At 38.3% G+C, this 15228-nt stretch overlaps 1 protein-coding gene across 1 annotated transcript in view; it reads left to right on the forward strand.

Moving 5' to 3' along the window:
* Nucleotides 1-15228, forward strand: part of LOC126184375 (palmitoleoyl-protein carboxylesterase NOTUM) — a 328408-nt gene that overhangs the window by 303144 nt on the left and 10036 nt on the right. Inside the window, exon 12 of the mRNA XM_049926760.1 lies at nucleotides 90-292. Coding sequence (XP_049782717.1) covers nucleotides 90-292 — 203 coding nt within the window. The remainder of the gene's footprint in view (nucleotides 1-89; nucleotides 293-15228) is intronic.

Here is a 15228-nt window from a genome sequence, read left to right on the forward strand (position 1 = left end):
GAGACTGATGACCACAGCTGTTAAGTCCCATAGTGCTCAGCGCCATTATGGAAGGACACTGAATATACTTCTTAGTTATTCTTTTTTAGAAAATCAGTGACAAGCACAGGAACAGCTCGTTCACTTGCAAGTGATAAGAGTACACAACCAAGAATACGATTTGGCAGTACTTCCAAAGAAGCATCTTTGAAGGCTGGTCGTGCTGACAGGAGGAGGAGACGCAGAAAGAAGCACAATAATTACCAGAGAAGCAGGAAGACAAGAATAAGAAATAGAAAGAAAAAAGGAAAAGGTACATTTCTCCATGATGTATGTTTGCATACTGATTTGAATTATGTTTGGGTTTTTTCATGTTGTTTGGTTATTATGTGGACAAATTTCCTATACTGAGAACAACAGCATAAGCGGATTTATGAATACATCAATTGTCAAATATCATGCTTTAGGTACTGATCATAAGGGAAATGACATTCCTGTTACAGATTAAGAATGTTGCTAAGATCATGAAAAGGATGTAGTTCAAACACTGGATTGGATAAAGGTAACTACTCTCTTCCATATAACTGAGGCATTTCAAAGTCAACAGGCACATAAATGATATTTAAATTGTCACTAAAAGCTTTTGGACAAAATTGTTCCTTGGAACTAATAGACTAACAAAGACACACACACACACACACACACACACACACACACACACACATACACATATGTGTATGGCTACATTGGCTTGGTGATGCAACCCAAATGGGTTATGGTGTTGAGTTTTGTGGAGTGGGTGTGAGGAACAAAGAAGAGGGGAGGACAAGGGTGGGTGAAAGGAAGGGTAGATGATAACTAAGAGGCATCAAAAGACTGGAAAGACTAGGATGGGAATGTGACAGTGGCGAGTCCGGATGGTGAAGACAGGGGCCATTGCAGCACATTTTTAAAGTAGAAGAATTGTTGCATAGAGACAAAAATGGGGGGGGGGGTGGTTACATTGGCCAGGAGTATTGCAAAAAAGATCAAAGGATGTGATATTACAACTCCCATCTACACAATTCAGAGAAGCTGGTGTTGGAGGGGAGGATATAGATAGCACAGGTTGTAAAGCAGCCATTGGAGTCAAGAATGTTGTGCACTACATCGTGCTCTGCAGCATGACAAGAAACTTGCTTTTTGCACATAAAATCTGAATGAAGCTAGATTTCTGAAAGAGAGTTTTCAATTTTATTATATGAATGCATTTTTCATTTATTTGGTTTACTTTAAACTGTTTCCACACATTCAGTTCCTGTAAGAACGGATTTTATGTGCTACATTTAGCTCAACTTTAAACCATCATATCTCAACAATAGATAAAAATTATTTGATAAAATAATTCATTTTGACTTTATCCATTTATCTAGATCTATACTCTGTAAACCACCGTGAGGTGCATGGCAGAGGGTACATTCCATTGTACCAGTTATTAGGGTTTCTTCTTGTTCCATTCATGTATGGAGCACGGGCAGAATGATTGTTTGAGGAGAAGGAGGAGATTAGTGTTTAATGTGCCATTGAGAATGAGGTCATTACAGATGGAGCAGAAGCTCAGTTTAGGGAAGGATTGGGAAGGAAATCAGCCATACCCTTTCAAAGGAACCATTCCGGCATTTGCCTGAAGCGATCTAGGGAAATAATGGAAAACCTAAATCAGGATGACCAGATGTGGGTTTGAACCATTGTCCTCCCAAATGCAAGTCCAATGTGCTAACCACTGTGCCACCTTACTCAGTGAAATATTCTTTGAATGCCTCTGTGCATGCTGTAATTATTCTAATTTTATCCTCGTGATCCCTATATGAGTGATACATAGGGGATTGTAGTATATCCCCAGAACAATCATTTAAAGCTGGTTCTTGAAACTTTGTTAACAGACTTTTTTAGGATAGTTTACATCTACCTTCAAGAGTCTGCCAGTTCAGTTCCTTCAGTATCTCTGTGACACTCTCCCATGGACTAAACACCTGTGACCATTCATGCTGCCCTTGTCTGCATACATTCAATATCCTCTGTTAGTCCTTCATGGTATGAGTCCAACACACTTGGGCAATATTCTAAAACTCATCACACAAGTAATATGTAAGCAATCTCCTTTGTAGACTGATTGCACTTCCCCAGTGTTCAACCGATAAACTGGAGTCTACCACCTGCTTTACCCATGTCTTAACCTAAGTGATCATTCCATTTTATATCCCTCCAAAGTGTTACCCCCAGGTATTTGTACAAGTTGGCCAATTTCAGTAGTGACTCATAGATATTATTGTCATAGAATACTACAATTTGCTTCATTTTGTGAAGTGCAAAATGTTACATTTCAAAACATTTGGAGCAAGTTGCCAATCTCTTCAACATGTTGAAATCTTATCAAGATCTGAATCAGGGGCACACCCGAAGTTACTTCTACATCTGATGATGACTCTCCATCCAAGATAATATGCTGTGTCCTCCCCACTAAAAACTCTCAGTCCAGTCACAAATTTCACTTGATGCTCCATATGATCATACTTTTGACAATAATTGCAGGTGCAGTACTGAGTCAAATGCTTTTCAGAAATCAAGAAACACTGCATCTATCTGGTTACCTTGATCCAAAGCCTTCAGTATGTCATGTGAGAAAAGTGTAAGTTGGGTTTCACATGATCACTGTTTCCAGAATGCATGCTGGTTGACATTGAGAAGGTCATTCTGTTCAAGATACCTCATTGTGTTTGAGCTCAGAATATGTTATAAGATTCTACAGCAAATCAATGTCAAGATATTGGACAGTAGTTTTGTGGGTCACTTCTACTATGCTTCTTGTAGATGGGTGTGACCTGTGCCTCTTTCAGAAAAATGGGCATGGTTTTTTATTTGAGGGATCTATGGTAGATTATAATTAGAAGAGGGGCTTACTCAGCTGAAAGGGATTCCACCGGTGCCTGGATCTTTATTCAATTTTAATGATTTCAGCTGTTTCTCAAACACCACTGACAATGATATTTATTTCATCCATCCCTTCAGTGGTACAAGGATTAAATTGGGGCAATTCTCCTGGGTCTTTCTTTGTGAAGGAACATTTGAAAATGGAGTTAAGCATTTCAGCTTTTGCTTTGCTACCCTCAATTTCAGTTCCTGTCTCATTTGCCAGGGGCTGGAAGCTAACTTTGGTGCCACTAACAGCCCTTACATATGACCAGAATTTCTTTGGATTTTGTGAAATGTCATTTGATGATATTCTACTATGGTAGTCATTCAAAGCATCATGCGTTGCTCTCTTGACAGCCAAATGCATTTAATTCAGCATCTTTCTATCAATAGCCCTATGCTTGTTGTACATATCTATCCAGTGCATGGTCAATTATTCTTTTAACCTTGAGCCAAAGTTCCTCTATATGCTCCTGCTCTGTGATGAAAGTTTCAAATTCCTCATTGAGATATGCCACTACTGATTTTTTATCTAGTTTAAGGAATGTATATATCTTTCTGCTTGTTTTAGTTGCCCTTTGTACTTTGGTAATCATTGTAGTCACAATCACATCATGGTCACTGATAACAGTTTTGATGTGGACATCCTCAAAGATGTCAGGTCTATTTGTTGCCATTAGATCCCATATATTTCCATCATGAATGGGATTCCTAACTATCTGTTCTAGATAGTTTTCAGAGAAGACATTTAGTAACCTTTCATAGGATGTTGTATAATGCCCACCACTAACAAAACTGTAATTTTCCCAATTAATTGTTGGATGATCTAAGTCTCCACTGATGATTACAGTATGATTGGGGAACTTATGTACAAGTAAAGTGAGATTTTCTGTAAGGTTTTTGGTTATGTTGGGCGATAGAAGGATCTAATTATCATTTTATGCCCACCCCTGATTCTGAGTCTTTCCCAAACAATCTCACATGCAGCTTCAATTTCTATCTCGGTGGATTTGAGTTTCTTGTCTACTGCAGCAAATACACCATCCTCATTTCCCATTTGCCTATCCTTTCAATGTACACTTAAATTTTCCCCAAAAATCTCACTGCTATCGATTTCAGGTTTCAACCAGATTTCTGTACCTAGTATTATGTGATTTTCATTGTGTTTCATCAGCACTTCAAACTCTGGCACTTTGTTGTGAATGTTTCAACAGTTTACTGTTAGAAATTTAATACTGTCACCTGTGGGGGGCATTTCTTTTGATCTTACACTGACACTTCTGGGTTTCCTACTGCTGTCATTATCTGGACGGGATGGAGAGTCACCTAATCTAAACAACCCTTGTGTGCACCCCACACGCAGTCAGCTACCTAAGTAGCAGCCTCTGACACATAGTGCACACCTGACCTATTTAGGGGGACCCTACAGTTCTAAACCCTATGGCACAAGTCCAGAAAGTCACAGCCTAGCTTCTCACAGAACCTTTGAAGTCTGTGGTTCAGTCCTTTGACTCGTCTCAGAACCAGAGGGCTACAATGTACCTAGATGCAAAGTTTAAACTTATTTGTACAGGTTTAAAGTATAGAATGGGCATACTTTACAAACCTCTCAGACTTTTTTTTTCATGTAAAATCCAAATGACAATTAAAATTTATCTTCGATTAAGGTCTGATACACCAGTGGACCAAATTTGAACCATTACTTTCACTCCAGGCCAGAGTTACTTAAGAATGACTGTTTTTGCATGTAAAATCCAAAGGAGGGTGACTTTTTTTTCACATAAAACCTGAATGGTGCATATACAAATGGGTCATAAGCTGAGCATTAATTTCAGCCCAATTAAAATCTTTTGTAAAAGGATTGAATCAGTTCACACAATCTGCCTGTGTGCCAGCCCCAGTTCATCATTCAAGCATTACTTAATAGATTGTAACATAGCTACAGTAAGACAGATGTTTGAATGGATATACAAATAGCTAATGGTGCAGGCTAAACTAAAAACTTTTTACCCCATGCTCCTAGCTCAGATAGGATCCAAGCACCGAAATCCTCCAAACTGTGATTCTACAAGAGACCTTTTCATACATATTTGTTACAGCACTTCCATGCTATAATGATTGAGTATGCAGTATAATATCATTTGGGAGAGGTGAGAAGAATTTTGGAAAGGGAGTTTCCTCACCACAGGATATAATGAATGTATGTAAAAGCCTTGGCAGAAGATGTGGTTAAGTTTTTCCAGACTGAGGTGATATTATGTGTAAGAGGACTGTTCCTTTATAGTTTGTTTATGGTGTTGATTTGAGAATTAATGAAAATTGTGGGTATGGCATAGGAGATCATTTTGAGAACTAAGTTTGGAGGGTAATACCTCTTTATGAAGGCCTTAATTAAGGCCTTCAATGTATCGGGCAAGGGATTGTTTGGTCACTGCAGATGCAGCTAGATTAGATTAGATTAGATTTACTTTCATTCCAATTGATCCGCAGTGAGGAGGTCCTCCAGGATGTGGAACATGTCAGAAAAACAACAATACACGACAAATATTTACAACTAAAACAAGTAAGCTAATGTACCATTCCACAGGTCCCAAGTGGAATGATTGTCATTTTTTAATGAACACTAAGAATCGTTTTACAAATACTAATGCACTGAATTTAAAATAAAAAAGTTTTTGTTATTTATTTATCAGGTAATAAACATGTAATACAACTACTGTAATACTTATTTACAATGAACACATTACTGCACTGAAATGGTGCAGAAGTTAGATTGTACTTACACTCATACACAAACGCACACACACACACACACACACACACACACACACACACACACACACACACACACACATTTTCAATGAACACATTACTGCACTGAAATTGTGCAGAAGTTATGTTGTACTTATTTACAAATCAGTTGGTTTTACTAAGAAATTCATCAATTGAGTAGAAGGAGTAGGCCACCAATAAATCCTTTAGGCTTCTCTTAAACTGAATTTCATTGGTTGTTAAGCTTTTTATGGCTGCTGGCAAGTTATTGAAAATGTGTGTTCCTGAATAATGCACACCTTTTTGTACAAGACTAAGTGACTTTAAATCCTTGTGAAGATTATTCTTATTTCTGGTATTGATTCCATGAATTGAGCTGTTGGTTTGAAAAAGTGATATATTTTTAATGACAAATTTCATTAAGGAATAAATATATTGGGAAGCAGTAGTTAGTATCCCTAGGTCCCTAAACAGGCTTCTGCAGGATGTTCTTGAGTTCACACCACATATAACTCTTACTGCACGTTTTTGTGCCCAGAAAACTTTAGCTTGGCTTGATGAATTACCCCAAAAAATAATCCCATATGACATTATGGAATGAAAGTAAGCATAGTATGCCAACTTTTTCATTTTTATATCCCCTATGTCTGACAAAATTCGCATTGCAAACAGAGATTTGTTAAGACGCTTCAGCAGTTCTGTGGTGTGCTCCTCCCAGTTGAATTTATTATCAAGCTGTAATCCCAAGAATTTAACACTGTCCACTTCTTCTATCTTCTTGTCATCATATGTTAGACATATACTCTTGGGACACCCCTTACAAGCTCTGAACTGCATGTAGTGTGTTTTTTCAAAGTTTAGTGACAAAGAATTGGCTAGGAACCAGTGATTAATGTCCACAAATATTTTATTGGCTGATCTTTCTAAGACTACACTTGATTTGCTATTTATTGCAATGTTTGTACCATCGGCAAACAAAACAAACTTGGCATCTGGTAATGTTACTGATGAAAGGTCATTGATATACACAAGAAAAAGTAAGGGCCCCAAAATGGAACCTTGTGGGACCACACATGTAATTAGTTCCCAGTTGGATGATGCCTGATAGCTTGATACATGTCTCTTTCCTAATAACACCCTTTGTTTCCTGCCAGAGATATAAGTGAAGCAGATGTACTATTGGTGGATGGAGATTTCATGCAGCTATAAGAGAGGTAGAATTAAGTATCTAAGAAGGTGGTGTGCTAACCTGGAAAGAACCATGTGAACTTAAAAAGGAATGAATGTGTTAAGGGCATAGAGGATAGTGTGTCTTGGCCCAGGATCACGAATAAATCATTACTGAACCTCTACCAGATCTGGATCTCAGGTAGCTTGTATTGTGAAGCAAGTGCATGACAGTGGTGAGATTTTAAGGTCAGACAGTGGTTTACAGTATATGTGATTGCGGGCTTTCTCAGCATGTTGCAATGATAAAATCTCCTTGTGTGGTCAGCCTAGTGGTGGTATCATCTTGTTGCAATGTTTAATGAGTTTTGGATCAATCATCTTCAGGTGAAGTCACTTTGCCTGAAGATGATGGGTACAAAACTCTCTGAAATGCTGTGACAAGATGGTGATGCCACTTTGCTGATCATCCAAGATGATTTTGTCATTTATTTACAATATTCTACATTCTTCTTCATGCTGATATTTTAAATACTTGTTTATACATCGTAGAAGTTGTGTTGAATCCAGAGCTGTTTCTCCCTAAAAGTCATGCCATAGTTCAGTATGGACCTACATACAGCAAGACAAACAACCTTAAAAGTACCTACATTGGTGTTATCTCTGATTGACTACAGGAAAAACCAATTTTCTTAAGCCTTTTTGATACATACTACGTCTATATTTGGTCAGAATTGTAGTATGTTACTGATATATGGTTGAATCAATTTGATGTATTGCCTATGGTAGTATAAGGGGAAACATCTCCTTCATGTTTTGTCTCTGTTTCTTAGTATTCTGTTGCCTCAAACCAAGATTTTGTATCAGAAGTATTTTCATTGACTGTATCTTGGAGTGTGTCCACTCCACTAAAAATATAAATGCTGTAGCATTTTTTACTGGGACATCCCACAGGTTGGGTTCAGCCACAAGTGGGAAAGGGTGTTCTTCTTCCATACACATTGGCATCTTTCCTTGCAGACCTGTGCAGGCTGTGTGACATATGTGTCTGTAGAGTGTATGTGTGTGTAATGGATGCACATATAGTGTGGTGTTGTGTTTGTGTTGTGTGATGGTGGTTAGAGAAGAGAAAAGTTGAAACCCATTACTGACACATAGGCTGCTACCAACATATAGTACCAAGGGGGCTGCTGAGCTTAACTTCCCCATCTGACAGATATATCACAGTCAACAGTGTCATATGCTCTCACTTTGCAAGAACTGCAGAGAGGTTTGGAATTTAATCCAGGAAATTGGCACAGAGACTGGTAATCAGGAACTCCCCATGCTGGCCAATAACTGGTAGTGAAAATTTCATCCTCCACTAGGATGTGAATTATCTTACCTCAGAGTCAAGCCCCACCAGACATATGTGCATAAGTGATCTCAGCTATGGCGGAAAGTTACACTCCACTGTTTATCAATGTACGTGTGTAACCTACATACATATATGCTTATAAGTGTGCATTTGTTAATGCCACTAATGTAAATGAGAAAAGTGTTTGATCAAACACAGAGTCCTGTAGGACACTGCAAGTTACATTTAATGTGTCTAATCTGAAACAGACTAACTTCTTCAGAGACAAAAGCAGCCATTTAGGCATTCATATTGGAGAAGTTTTGATACTATACAGCAAAGGTCATTAGTGTATAGCCTCTGAGTTATTTTTAAAAACAATGTATTTCATGGATGATTTCAATACTCATGAAGAACTTTATTCACATTTGGTGATAAGATTTGGAGTGAAATTTCTATTGAAGGCTTTCGGGAATTGATTTGTATTAAATTGCTGGTGATTAACAATATGGAACATGTTGTTGCAATGGGAATGAGAAAATCATCATGTGTTTAATATGTTTTGTGGAAGAATAAATCACACTAATGTTTCGTGGAAGAATAAATCACACTAATCTGTTTGTGTTAAGATTATTCTTCTCTATAATACATTTCAGCTATACAGACTGGCACTTTTCCACATTTCTTAACAACAAAATGCAGTGATTACCATTGAATTCATACCATATGCATTTATGTTATTCCTTGAGAAAACATTTGAATGCATTCGAGTGTAATGTTGTTTATTAAATTGGGAAGGAACTTGTTAGTTCCATGGTGTGTTGTAGCAACTAAAGAACTTCAGGAGGAGGTCAGACAAATATTACAGCATACACTCAAATTTTTAGTTATTTATTACAGCCTGATCATGGTAAATAGTCACATTTGTAAACAATTAGTGTCCATACACATGGTAAATAGTCACATTTGTAAACAATTAGTGTCCATACACTGAACACTTTGTCATTGCAGGAAGATTGTTTCACTTCAGAGTACAACTGTCAATAATGTAATACAAAGTTCAGAATCAATGTTCTATTTGAGCACAGCTGGATCTGTGCTAAGATGGCACTGTCATCATTAGTGCTGATTACAAGTGGTCACTGATTACAGAGACACTGGGGGATCACATACAGACTGGGGGAGAGTAGCACTGCACTTGGATATGAATAACTTTCTGCCAGTGTCAGCATGAAGAAACACATGAGGGCGTGTCTATGCTGACATCTCCTGTTCTTCGATGCATTGTGCAGCGACTGCCTTTACTTATGATGGTACCATGAGATACCAAGTTTTACATGAGACCTCATTCTGAGGATGATGCTACAAGTTCTGTGCCAACATTATGTGGAATCAGGCTTCTCATTTGGGTGACGTTCACATAAAATGAAACTGGGTTCTTGGTATGACTGTCATTGTTTCTCATCAGTGTTATAATTTGTTCTCCTACAGCAACTCACAAGCAACCTGTATTTTCAGCAAGACCCATTAATTGTCAGAGTGTTAGGAGGAACACTTCATGGATATCATAGTATTTTTTGCTCCCCAGGCAATCTGATGTTAATCCTATTGACTCGATCCAGGATGCCATTGAGCCAAGTTTGACCTATCTTCATGAGTTGTAAGTGACAGTAAAATGGTCATGTATGAGAAAGGCTATCCAATGCTTCCACTGTCTCATGCAATCCATATTAGAAAGCTTAGCAACTATCATCTCATTTAAAGAAGTGCTACGCATTACTAGTTAGGTATCTTGAATGCTTTTGCTCATGAGTGTATATGCTCAGTGTTCCTTGTTAGCTAAACTTACTATGGATCCTATTTCAATGAAGATTTTAGAAGTGCACAGTAAAACATTTATTTTATGGCCACACTGACAATTTGTACTATCTTATTAACATATGCCAATTGCTTTTACCTACCACTCAGCCTATGTACCTCTTTTATTTTGTATTGCCACATATTGTTGCTAGCAGCCAGTTTTTATGCAATGAATGACTACAGTTGTGAATAACTGATCCTGCAGTCAAAGGTTATTACATTACCTGATATGCATAACTATAATTTTCTATATTATTGCTAGTGGCCAACCTTTTCTTCATGCCAGTTGTCAGTCTGTAGATGAGAGCTGTCATGCCAAACAACTACAAGAAAAATACCACTGGTGCAGTTGTGCTGGCCCTTAAAAGCATTCAGTGGTATGCAAAACCTTCCCGGTCTCCATTTAAAAATGAACCATCATTCAAAATATACAAGATTTAAACTTACAAGGAATATGTGAAAGGAAGTGCTTTTTGAGCTAGTTATTTTGCAACATTAGAAACAAATCTAGGTTTGGTAGTAAGTGTGGGTCATGGTGGTCTAGCAAGCAGAGCAATAGAATCTGGACCTGGTGGTATCAGGTTTAATCCCAGATAGGGGTGAGAATTTTTCCTCACTGCAGTCCATCCAGGATGGTCCCCAGTCCACTCAGCCTGCTGTTAAAGTGAGTGCTGTGGATAATTCCTGTGGTTTAAAGGTCCCTAGACAAGGGACCTACAACCCCTCTCCATCCTAATGCCATGGCAAACAGAAAGGCCGCAGTACGACTAATAGATCAGTCACAGGTTTATGCCACAAAGATAACCCTTACCTTCTACTCATCTTTATCTGTTGCTTTTAATGATGCACTCAGACTTTATACACCATGTGATCAAAAGTATCCAGATACCCACAAAAACATATGTTTTTCATATTAGGTGCATTGTGCTGCCACCTACTGCCAGGTACTCCAGATCAGCAACCTCAGTAGTCATTAGACATTGTGAGAGAGCAAAGCAGGGCGCTCTGTAGAACTTACATACTTCGAATGTGGTCAGGCGATTGGCTGTCGCTTGTGTCATACATCTGTATGCAAGATTTACACACTCCTAAACATCCCTAGGCCACTGTTTCCAATGTGATAGTGAAGTGGAAACATGAAGGGACCCATACATCACAAAAGCATGCAGGTTGACCTCGTCTGTTGACAGACAGAGATGCTGACAGTTGAAGAGGGTCGTAATGTGTAATAGGAAGGCATCTGTCCAGAACATCACACAGGAATTCCAAACTGCATCAGGATCCACCTCAAGTACTATGACAATTTGGTGGGAGGTGAGAAAACTTGGATTTCATGGTCTAGCAGCTGCTCATAAGCCACACATCATGCTGGTAAATGCCAAACGACACCTTGCTTGGTGTAAGGAGCATAAAAATTGGACGATTGAACAGTGGAAAAACATTGTGTGGAGTGACGAATCACGGTACACAATGTGGCGATCTGATTGATGGCAGGGCATGGGTATGGTGAATGCCCGGTGAACGTCATCTCCAGTGTGTGTAGTGCCAAGAGTCAAATTTGGAAATGGTGGTGTTATGGTGTGGTCCTGTTTTACATGGAGGGGGCTTGCACCCCTTGTTTTGCATAGCACTGTCACAGCACAGGTCTACATTGATGTTTTAAGCACCTTCTTGCTTTCCACTCTTGAAGAGAAATTTTGGGATGGCGATTGCTTCTTTCAACGCGATCGAGCACCTGTTCATAATGCACGGCCTGTGATGAAGTGGTTACATGACAATTAGGTCCCTGTATCCCTGTAATCAACTGGTCTGCACAGAGTCCTGACCTGAATCCTATAGAACACCTTTGGGATGTTTTGGAATGCCGACTTTGTGCCAGGCCTCACCAACCAACATCAATACCTCTCTTCCGTGCAGCACTCCATGAAGAATGGGCTACCATTCCCCAAGAACCCTTCCAGCACCTTATTGAATGTATGACTGCAAGAGTGGAAGCTATCATCAAGGCTAAGAGTGGCCAACACCATATAGAATTCCAGCATTACCGATGGAGGGCGCCATGAAATTGTAAATCATTTTCAGCCACGTGTCCAGATACTTTTGATCACATAGTGTATTTGCCACACCACTTTTGAATTACTGGTAATTTTACTAAGAGAAACTTCAATTAATGAATTAAATTATAACTACTAGGTTGTACTGAAAGATAATCCCTCCAAATTTCTTAGGTGGAAAATCATAAAGCTCTTTTTTTTTAAAAAAAAAAAAAAGATTATTAACAGTCTACATCTTTATTTCTCATGTCTATATATTTATTTCTCAGTATAGTCTCCTTGGCAATTATTACAACAAGAGACCCATTTGGTGATACCATCACTTTAGAATAGTTCACTTTGTTGATGGAGCTACAACCTCATGTCTTCTTACACTCCTTCATCATTATCAAAGTGAAGTCCATGAAGGTGTTCTTGAAATTTTCGAAATAGATAAAAATCATATGCGGCCAAGTCAGGACTATATGAAGGATGATCAATGATAGTGATCTCAAGGTGTTGTACTGTTGCACATGTTGCAGCCATCATGTGTGGTCTGCCATTGTCACACTAAAGGAGACGGTGCTCCATGTGTGGACGAACTCTTCAAATTTTTAACTCAGTTACAATATGCTGTTTTTGATACACCGACATAGTTATGTTACACACATGTTACACCATGTTGCGCTCGACTATTCAGAGCCCTCTAGTGGCAGAGGGCTGCAGATATGCAGACATGAAGCATAAATATGTAGAATGTTAATAACATTTGTATTATTTAAAAATCTAGAAGAGTTTTCACATAAAAAATTCAGAGGCATTATTTTTCAGCACACCCTCCATAAATACATCTTACTGCTTCATATAAGAGATTTAGGCAAACATGGATATTATGGAATTACACGGGGCTGTCATAATATATTTATCATTGCTGGTTATTGAGTTCTGGTTCAATTACTCTATTTGGTATATCAAAATTGATTATCACATCAAAACTATTTGACGTAAAAACATATGATGTTCATTGTTTACAATTGTATCTTGTATGTTTCATTTGTCTTATCACCTGTTAACATAAGTATGCATTTGTCTTCTTAATTAAAATTGTGAAAATATTGATTAGGCATACAAACATTACCTTCAGAGGTTTTACTGCAGGCATCAGTGAGTTTATCTCATTCACATGGCCAGTGTAGTGCAGTCTGATTTTCTGTTGATTTATTAGATGAAGTGAAACATTAATGACAGTAAATTTAATTTTCATGCCTTGTTGGGTTGAAACGGTCTCCCAGAAAGCCCCAGAATGTCATTAGGTGCTCAGCTTGTGCCCATCACCTCCCATACAACTGAGCCTGGCACTCAACTGTTAAAATGCTGTCATCCACCTGACTGTACCTGCTCTGCCCACTTGACCTTGAATCACGCATGTGAGCCTCTAACTCTCCTTGCCAACTGAAGCCTAAAAGATGACAGTCTTTTAAAATGACCCAAACTTTATAAGTTTGTGGGTGAGGTCCTGCAACAAGATCTTGCATGCTACTTGTTGAAGGTTTCAAAAATACTCTTCTGTATGCCAAACACATTTTGTTTAAGAGTTGCCTGTTTGTGTTTCTATGCTTTACTTTGTAGCTATTGTACAACTACTACTATTCCTTAGATATTTTACTGGTGTTGTTTCAATAGCATTAGACATCTGTACTGTCTTTAACTGTACCCTTAAGTCTTTATTTGCTAGAGATTCATTAAGCATTAACCCAAACCTGAACCATAGTTCCTATGCAGGCACATTATCTGATTGAAAGTATCAAGACACCCTTTGTAATGCAGAATTGACCACTATACTGGGTGTAGCAGGTATGAGCGCAGATATTTTTATATGTGGTACCTTAATATGAATACTCCAATGTGTTGGTTATTTCTTCCCTGTGTTGAACAGTCTTCCCACAAATATGTCAAATAATATACTAACTGATGTTTTCTGAAAAGTTGTAACTGTGCCACTAAGTAGACAATGCTTGCCTGTACAAACCAACTGTTTTGCATCCATGCATCCACAGTTTAACCCCTGACATACAGCTCAGTGGAAAATAAGCATTAATGACTTGCTCTTGGACATGAACCTGGAGATACTAACCAACCTAAAGACCTACTACTCATAATATTGTAGCTACATTTATTAGTTTGCAAAAGAAGTCAATACTGACATAATGCTGTCCAGTGCACCATCCTCAGTCACCATTGGAAATACCTGCACTTATACCCATTACACCTCGTATGTATCATGAGAGGCAGACCCACCAGTATGAAAGGAGATGGGGAGTATTATATTGTCAGTAGAGAAGCAGTAACAGGAAAATGGGTTAGTCAGAAGAGGTCAGTGACTTCATATGTGGGTAGTTATTGGATGTTATCTGAGTAATAGATTCATCAGGGGCATTTCAACCATTCTAAAGCTACTTAACTTGATTCTTGGTGATGTTACTGTGAAGTGTAAATGTGAAGGAAAGACCACAAATAAACGAAGACCACACATACCTCATGTATAATAGACAGGGACTCTTGGCAATTGAGCAGGATGAATGTAAAATATCTAATGATATCAGTAGAAGGGATCACTCATAAGATTATTGACATGGATTTTACTTTGGTAGCAGTGATTCTTCTTTTCAGAAACTAAGTTTTTTAAAATGCAAACTCAACACTTTATCAGGCTATCCTCTCACATTTATTTCATCAGTGAAATAATGATGATCAGCTTATAATCAGTAATTCAAGCAGTTGATACATTGTCACGTAGAAGAAGGTGTAATTAGATGAATGACGAACACTAACTTCAGTTAATGAAGGTTTATTCAGCACTTGCACATACAAGAGCACGTTGCGAACTGCCTCCGGCTAGAGCACATACGGTATATATACAGTTACAGAACATTCCAGTACAATGATTCTTGATATTTGTGGGTACTTCTGGAATGTCCTCGACCCAAATACAGAAATTAAAAAGTTCAAGTGAGTTTTGAACTCAGGATCCTCCATGCAATAATCTAGTATCATAGCCACTACACCACAGTGATGGTGCTACTCAACTTATTCTGCGACATTGCTCTCTCCTTAAGAGAATAGCCTCTC

Source organism: Schistocerca cancellata, chromosome 4, assembly GCF_023864275.1.
Source record: "Schistocerca cancellata isolate TAMUIC-IGC-003103 chromosome 4, iqSchCanc2.1, whole genome shotgun sequence".
Lineage (NCBI taxonomy): Eukaryota > Metazoa > Arthropoda > Insecta > Orthoptera > Acrididae > Schistocerca > Schistocerca cancellata.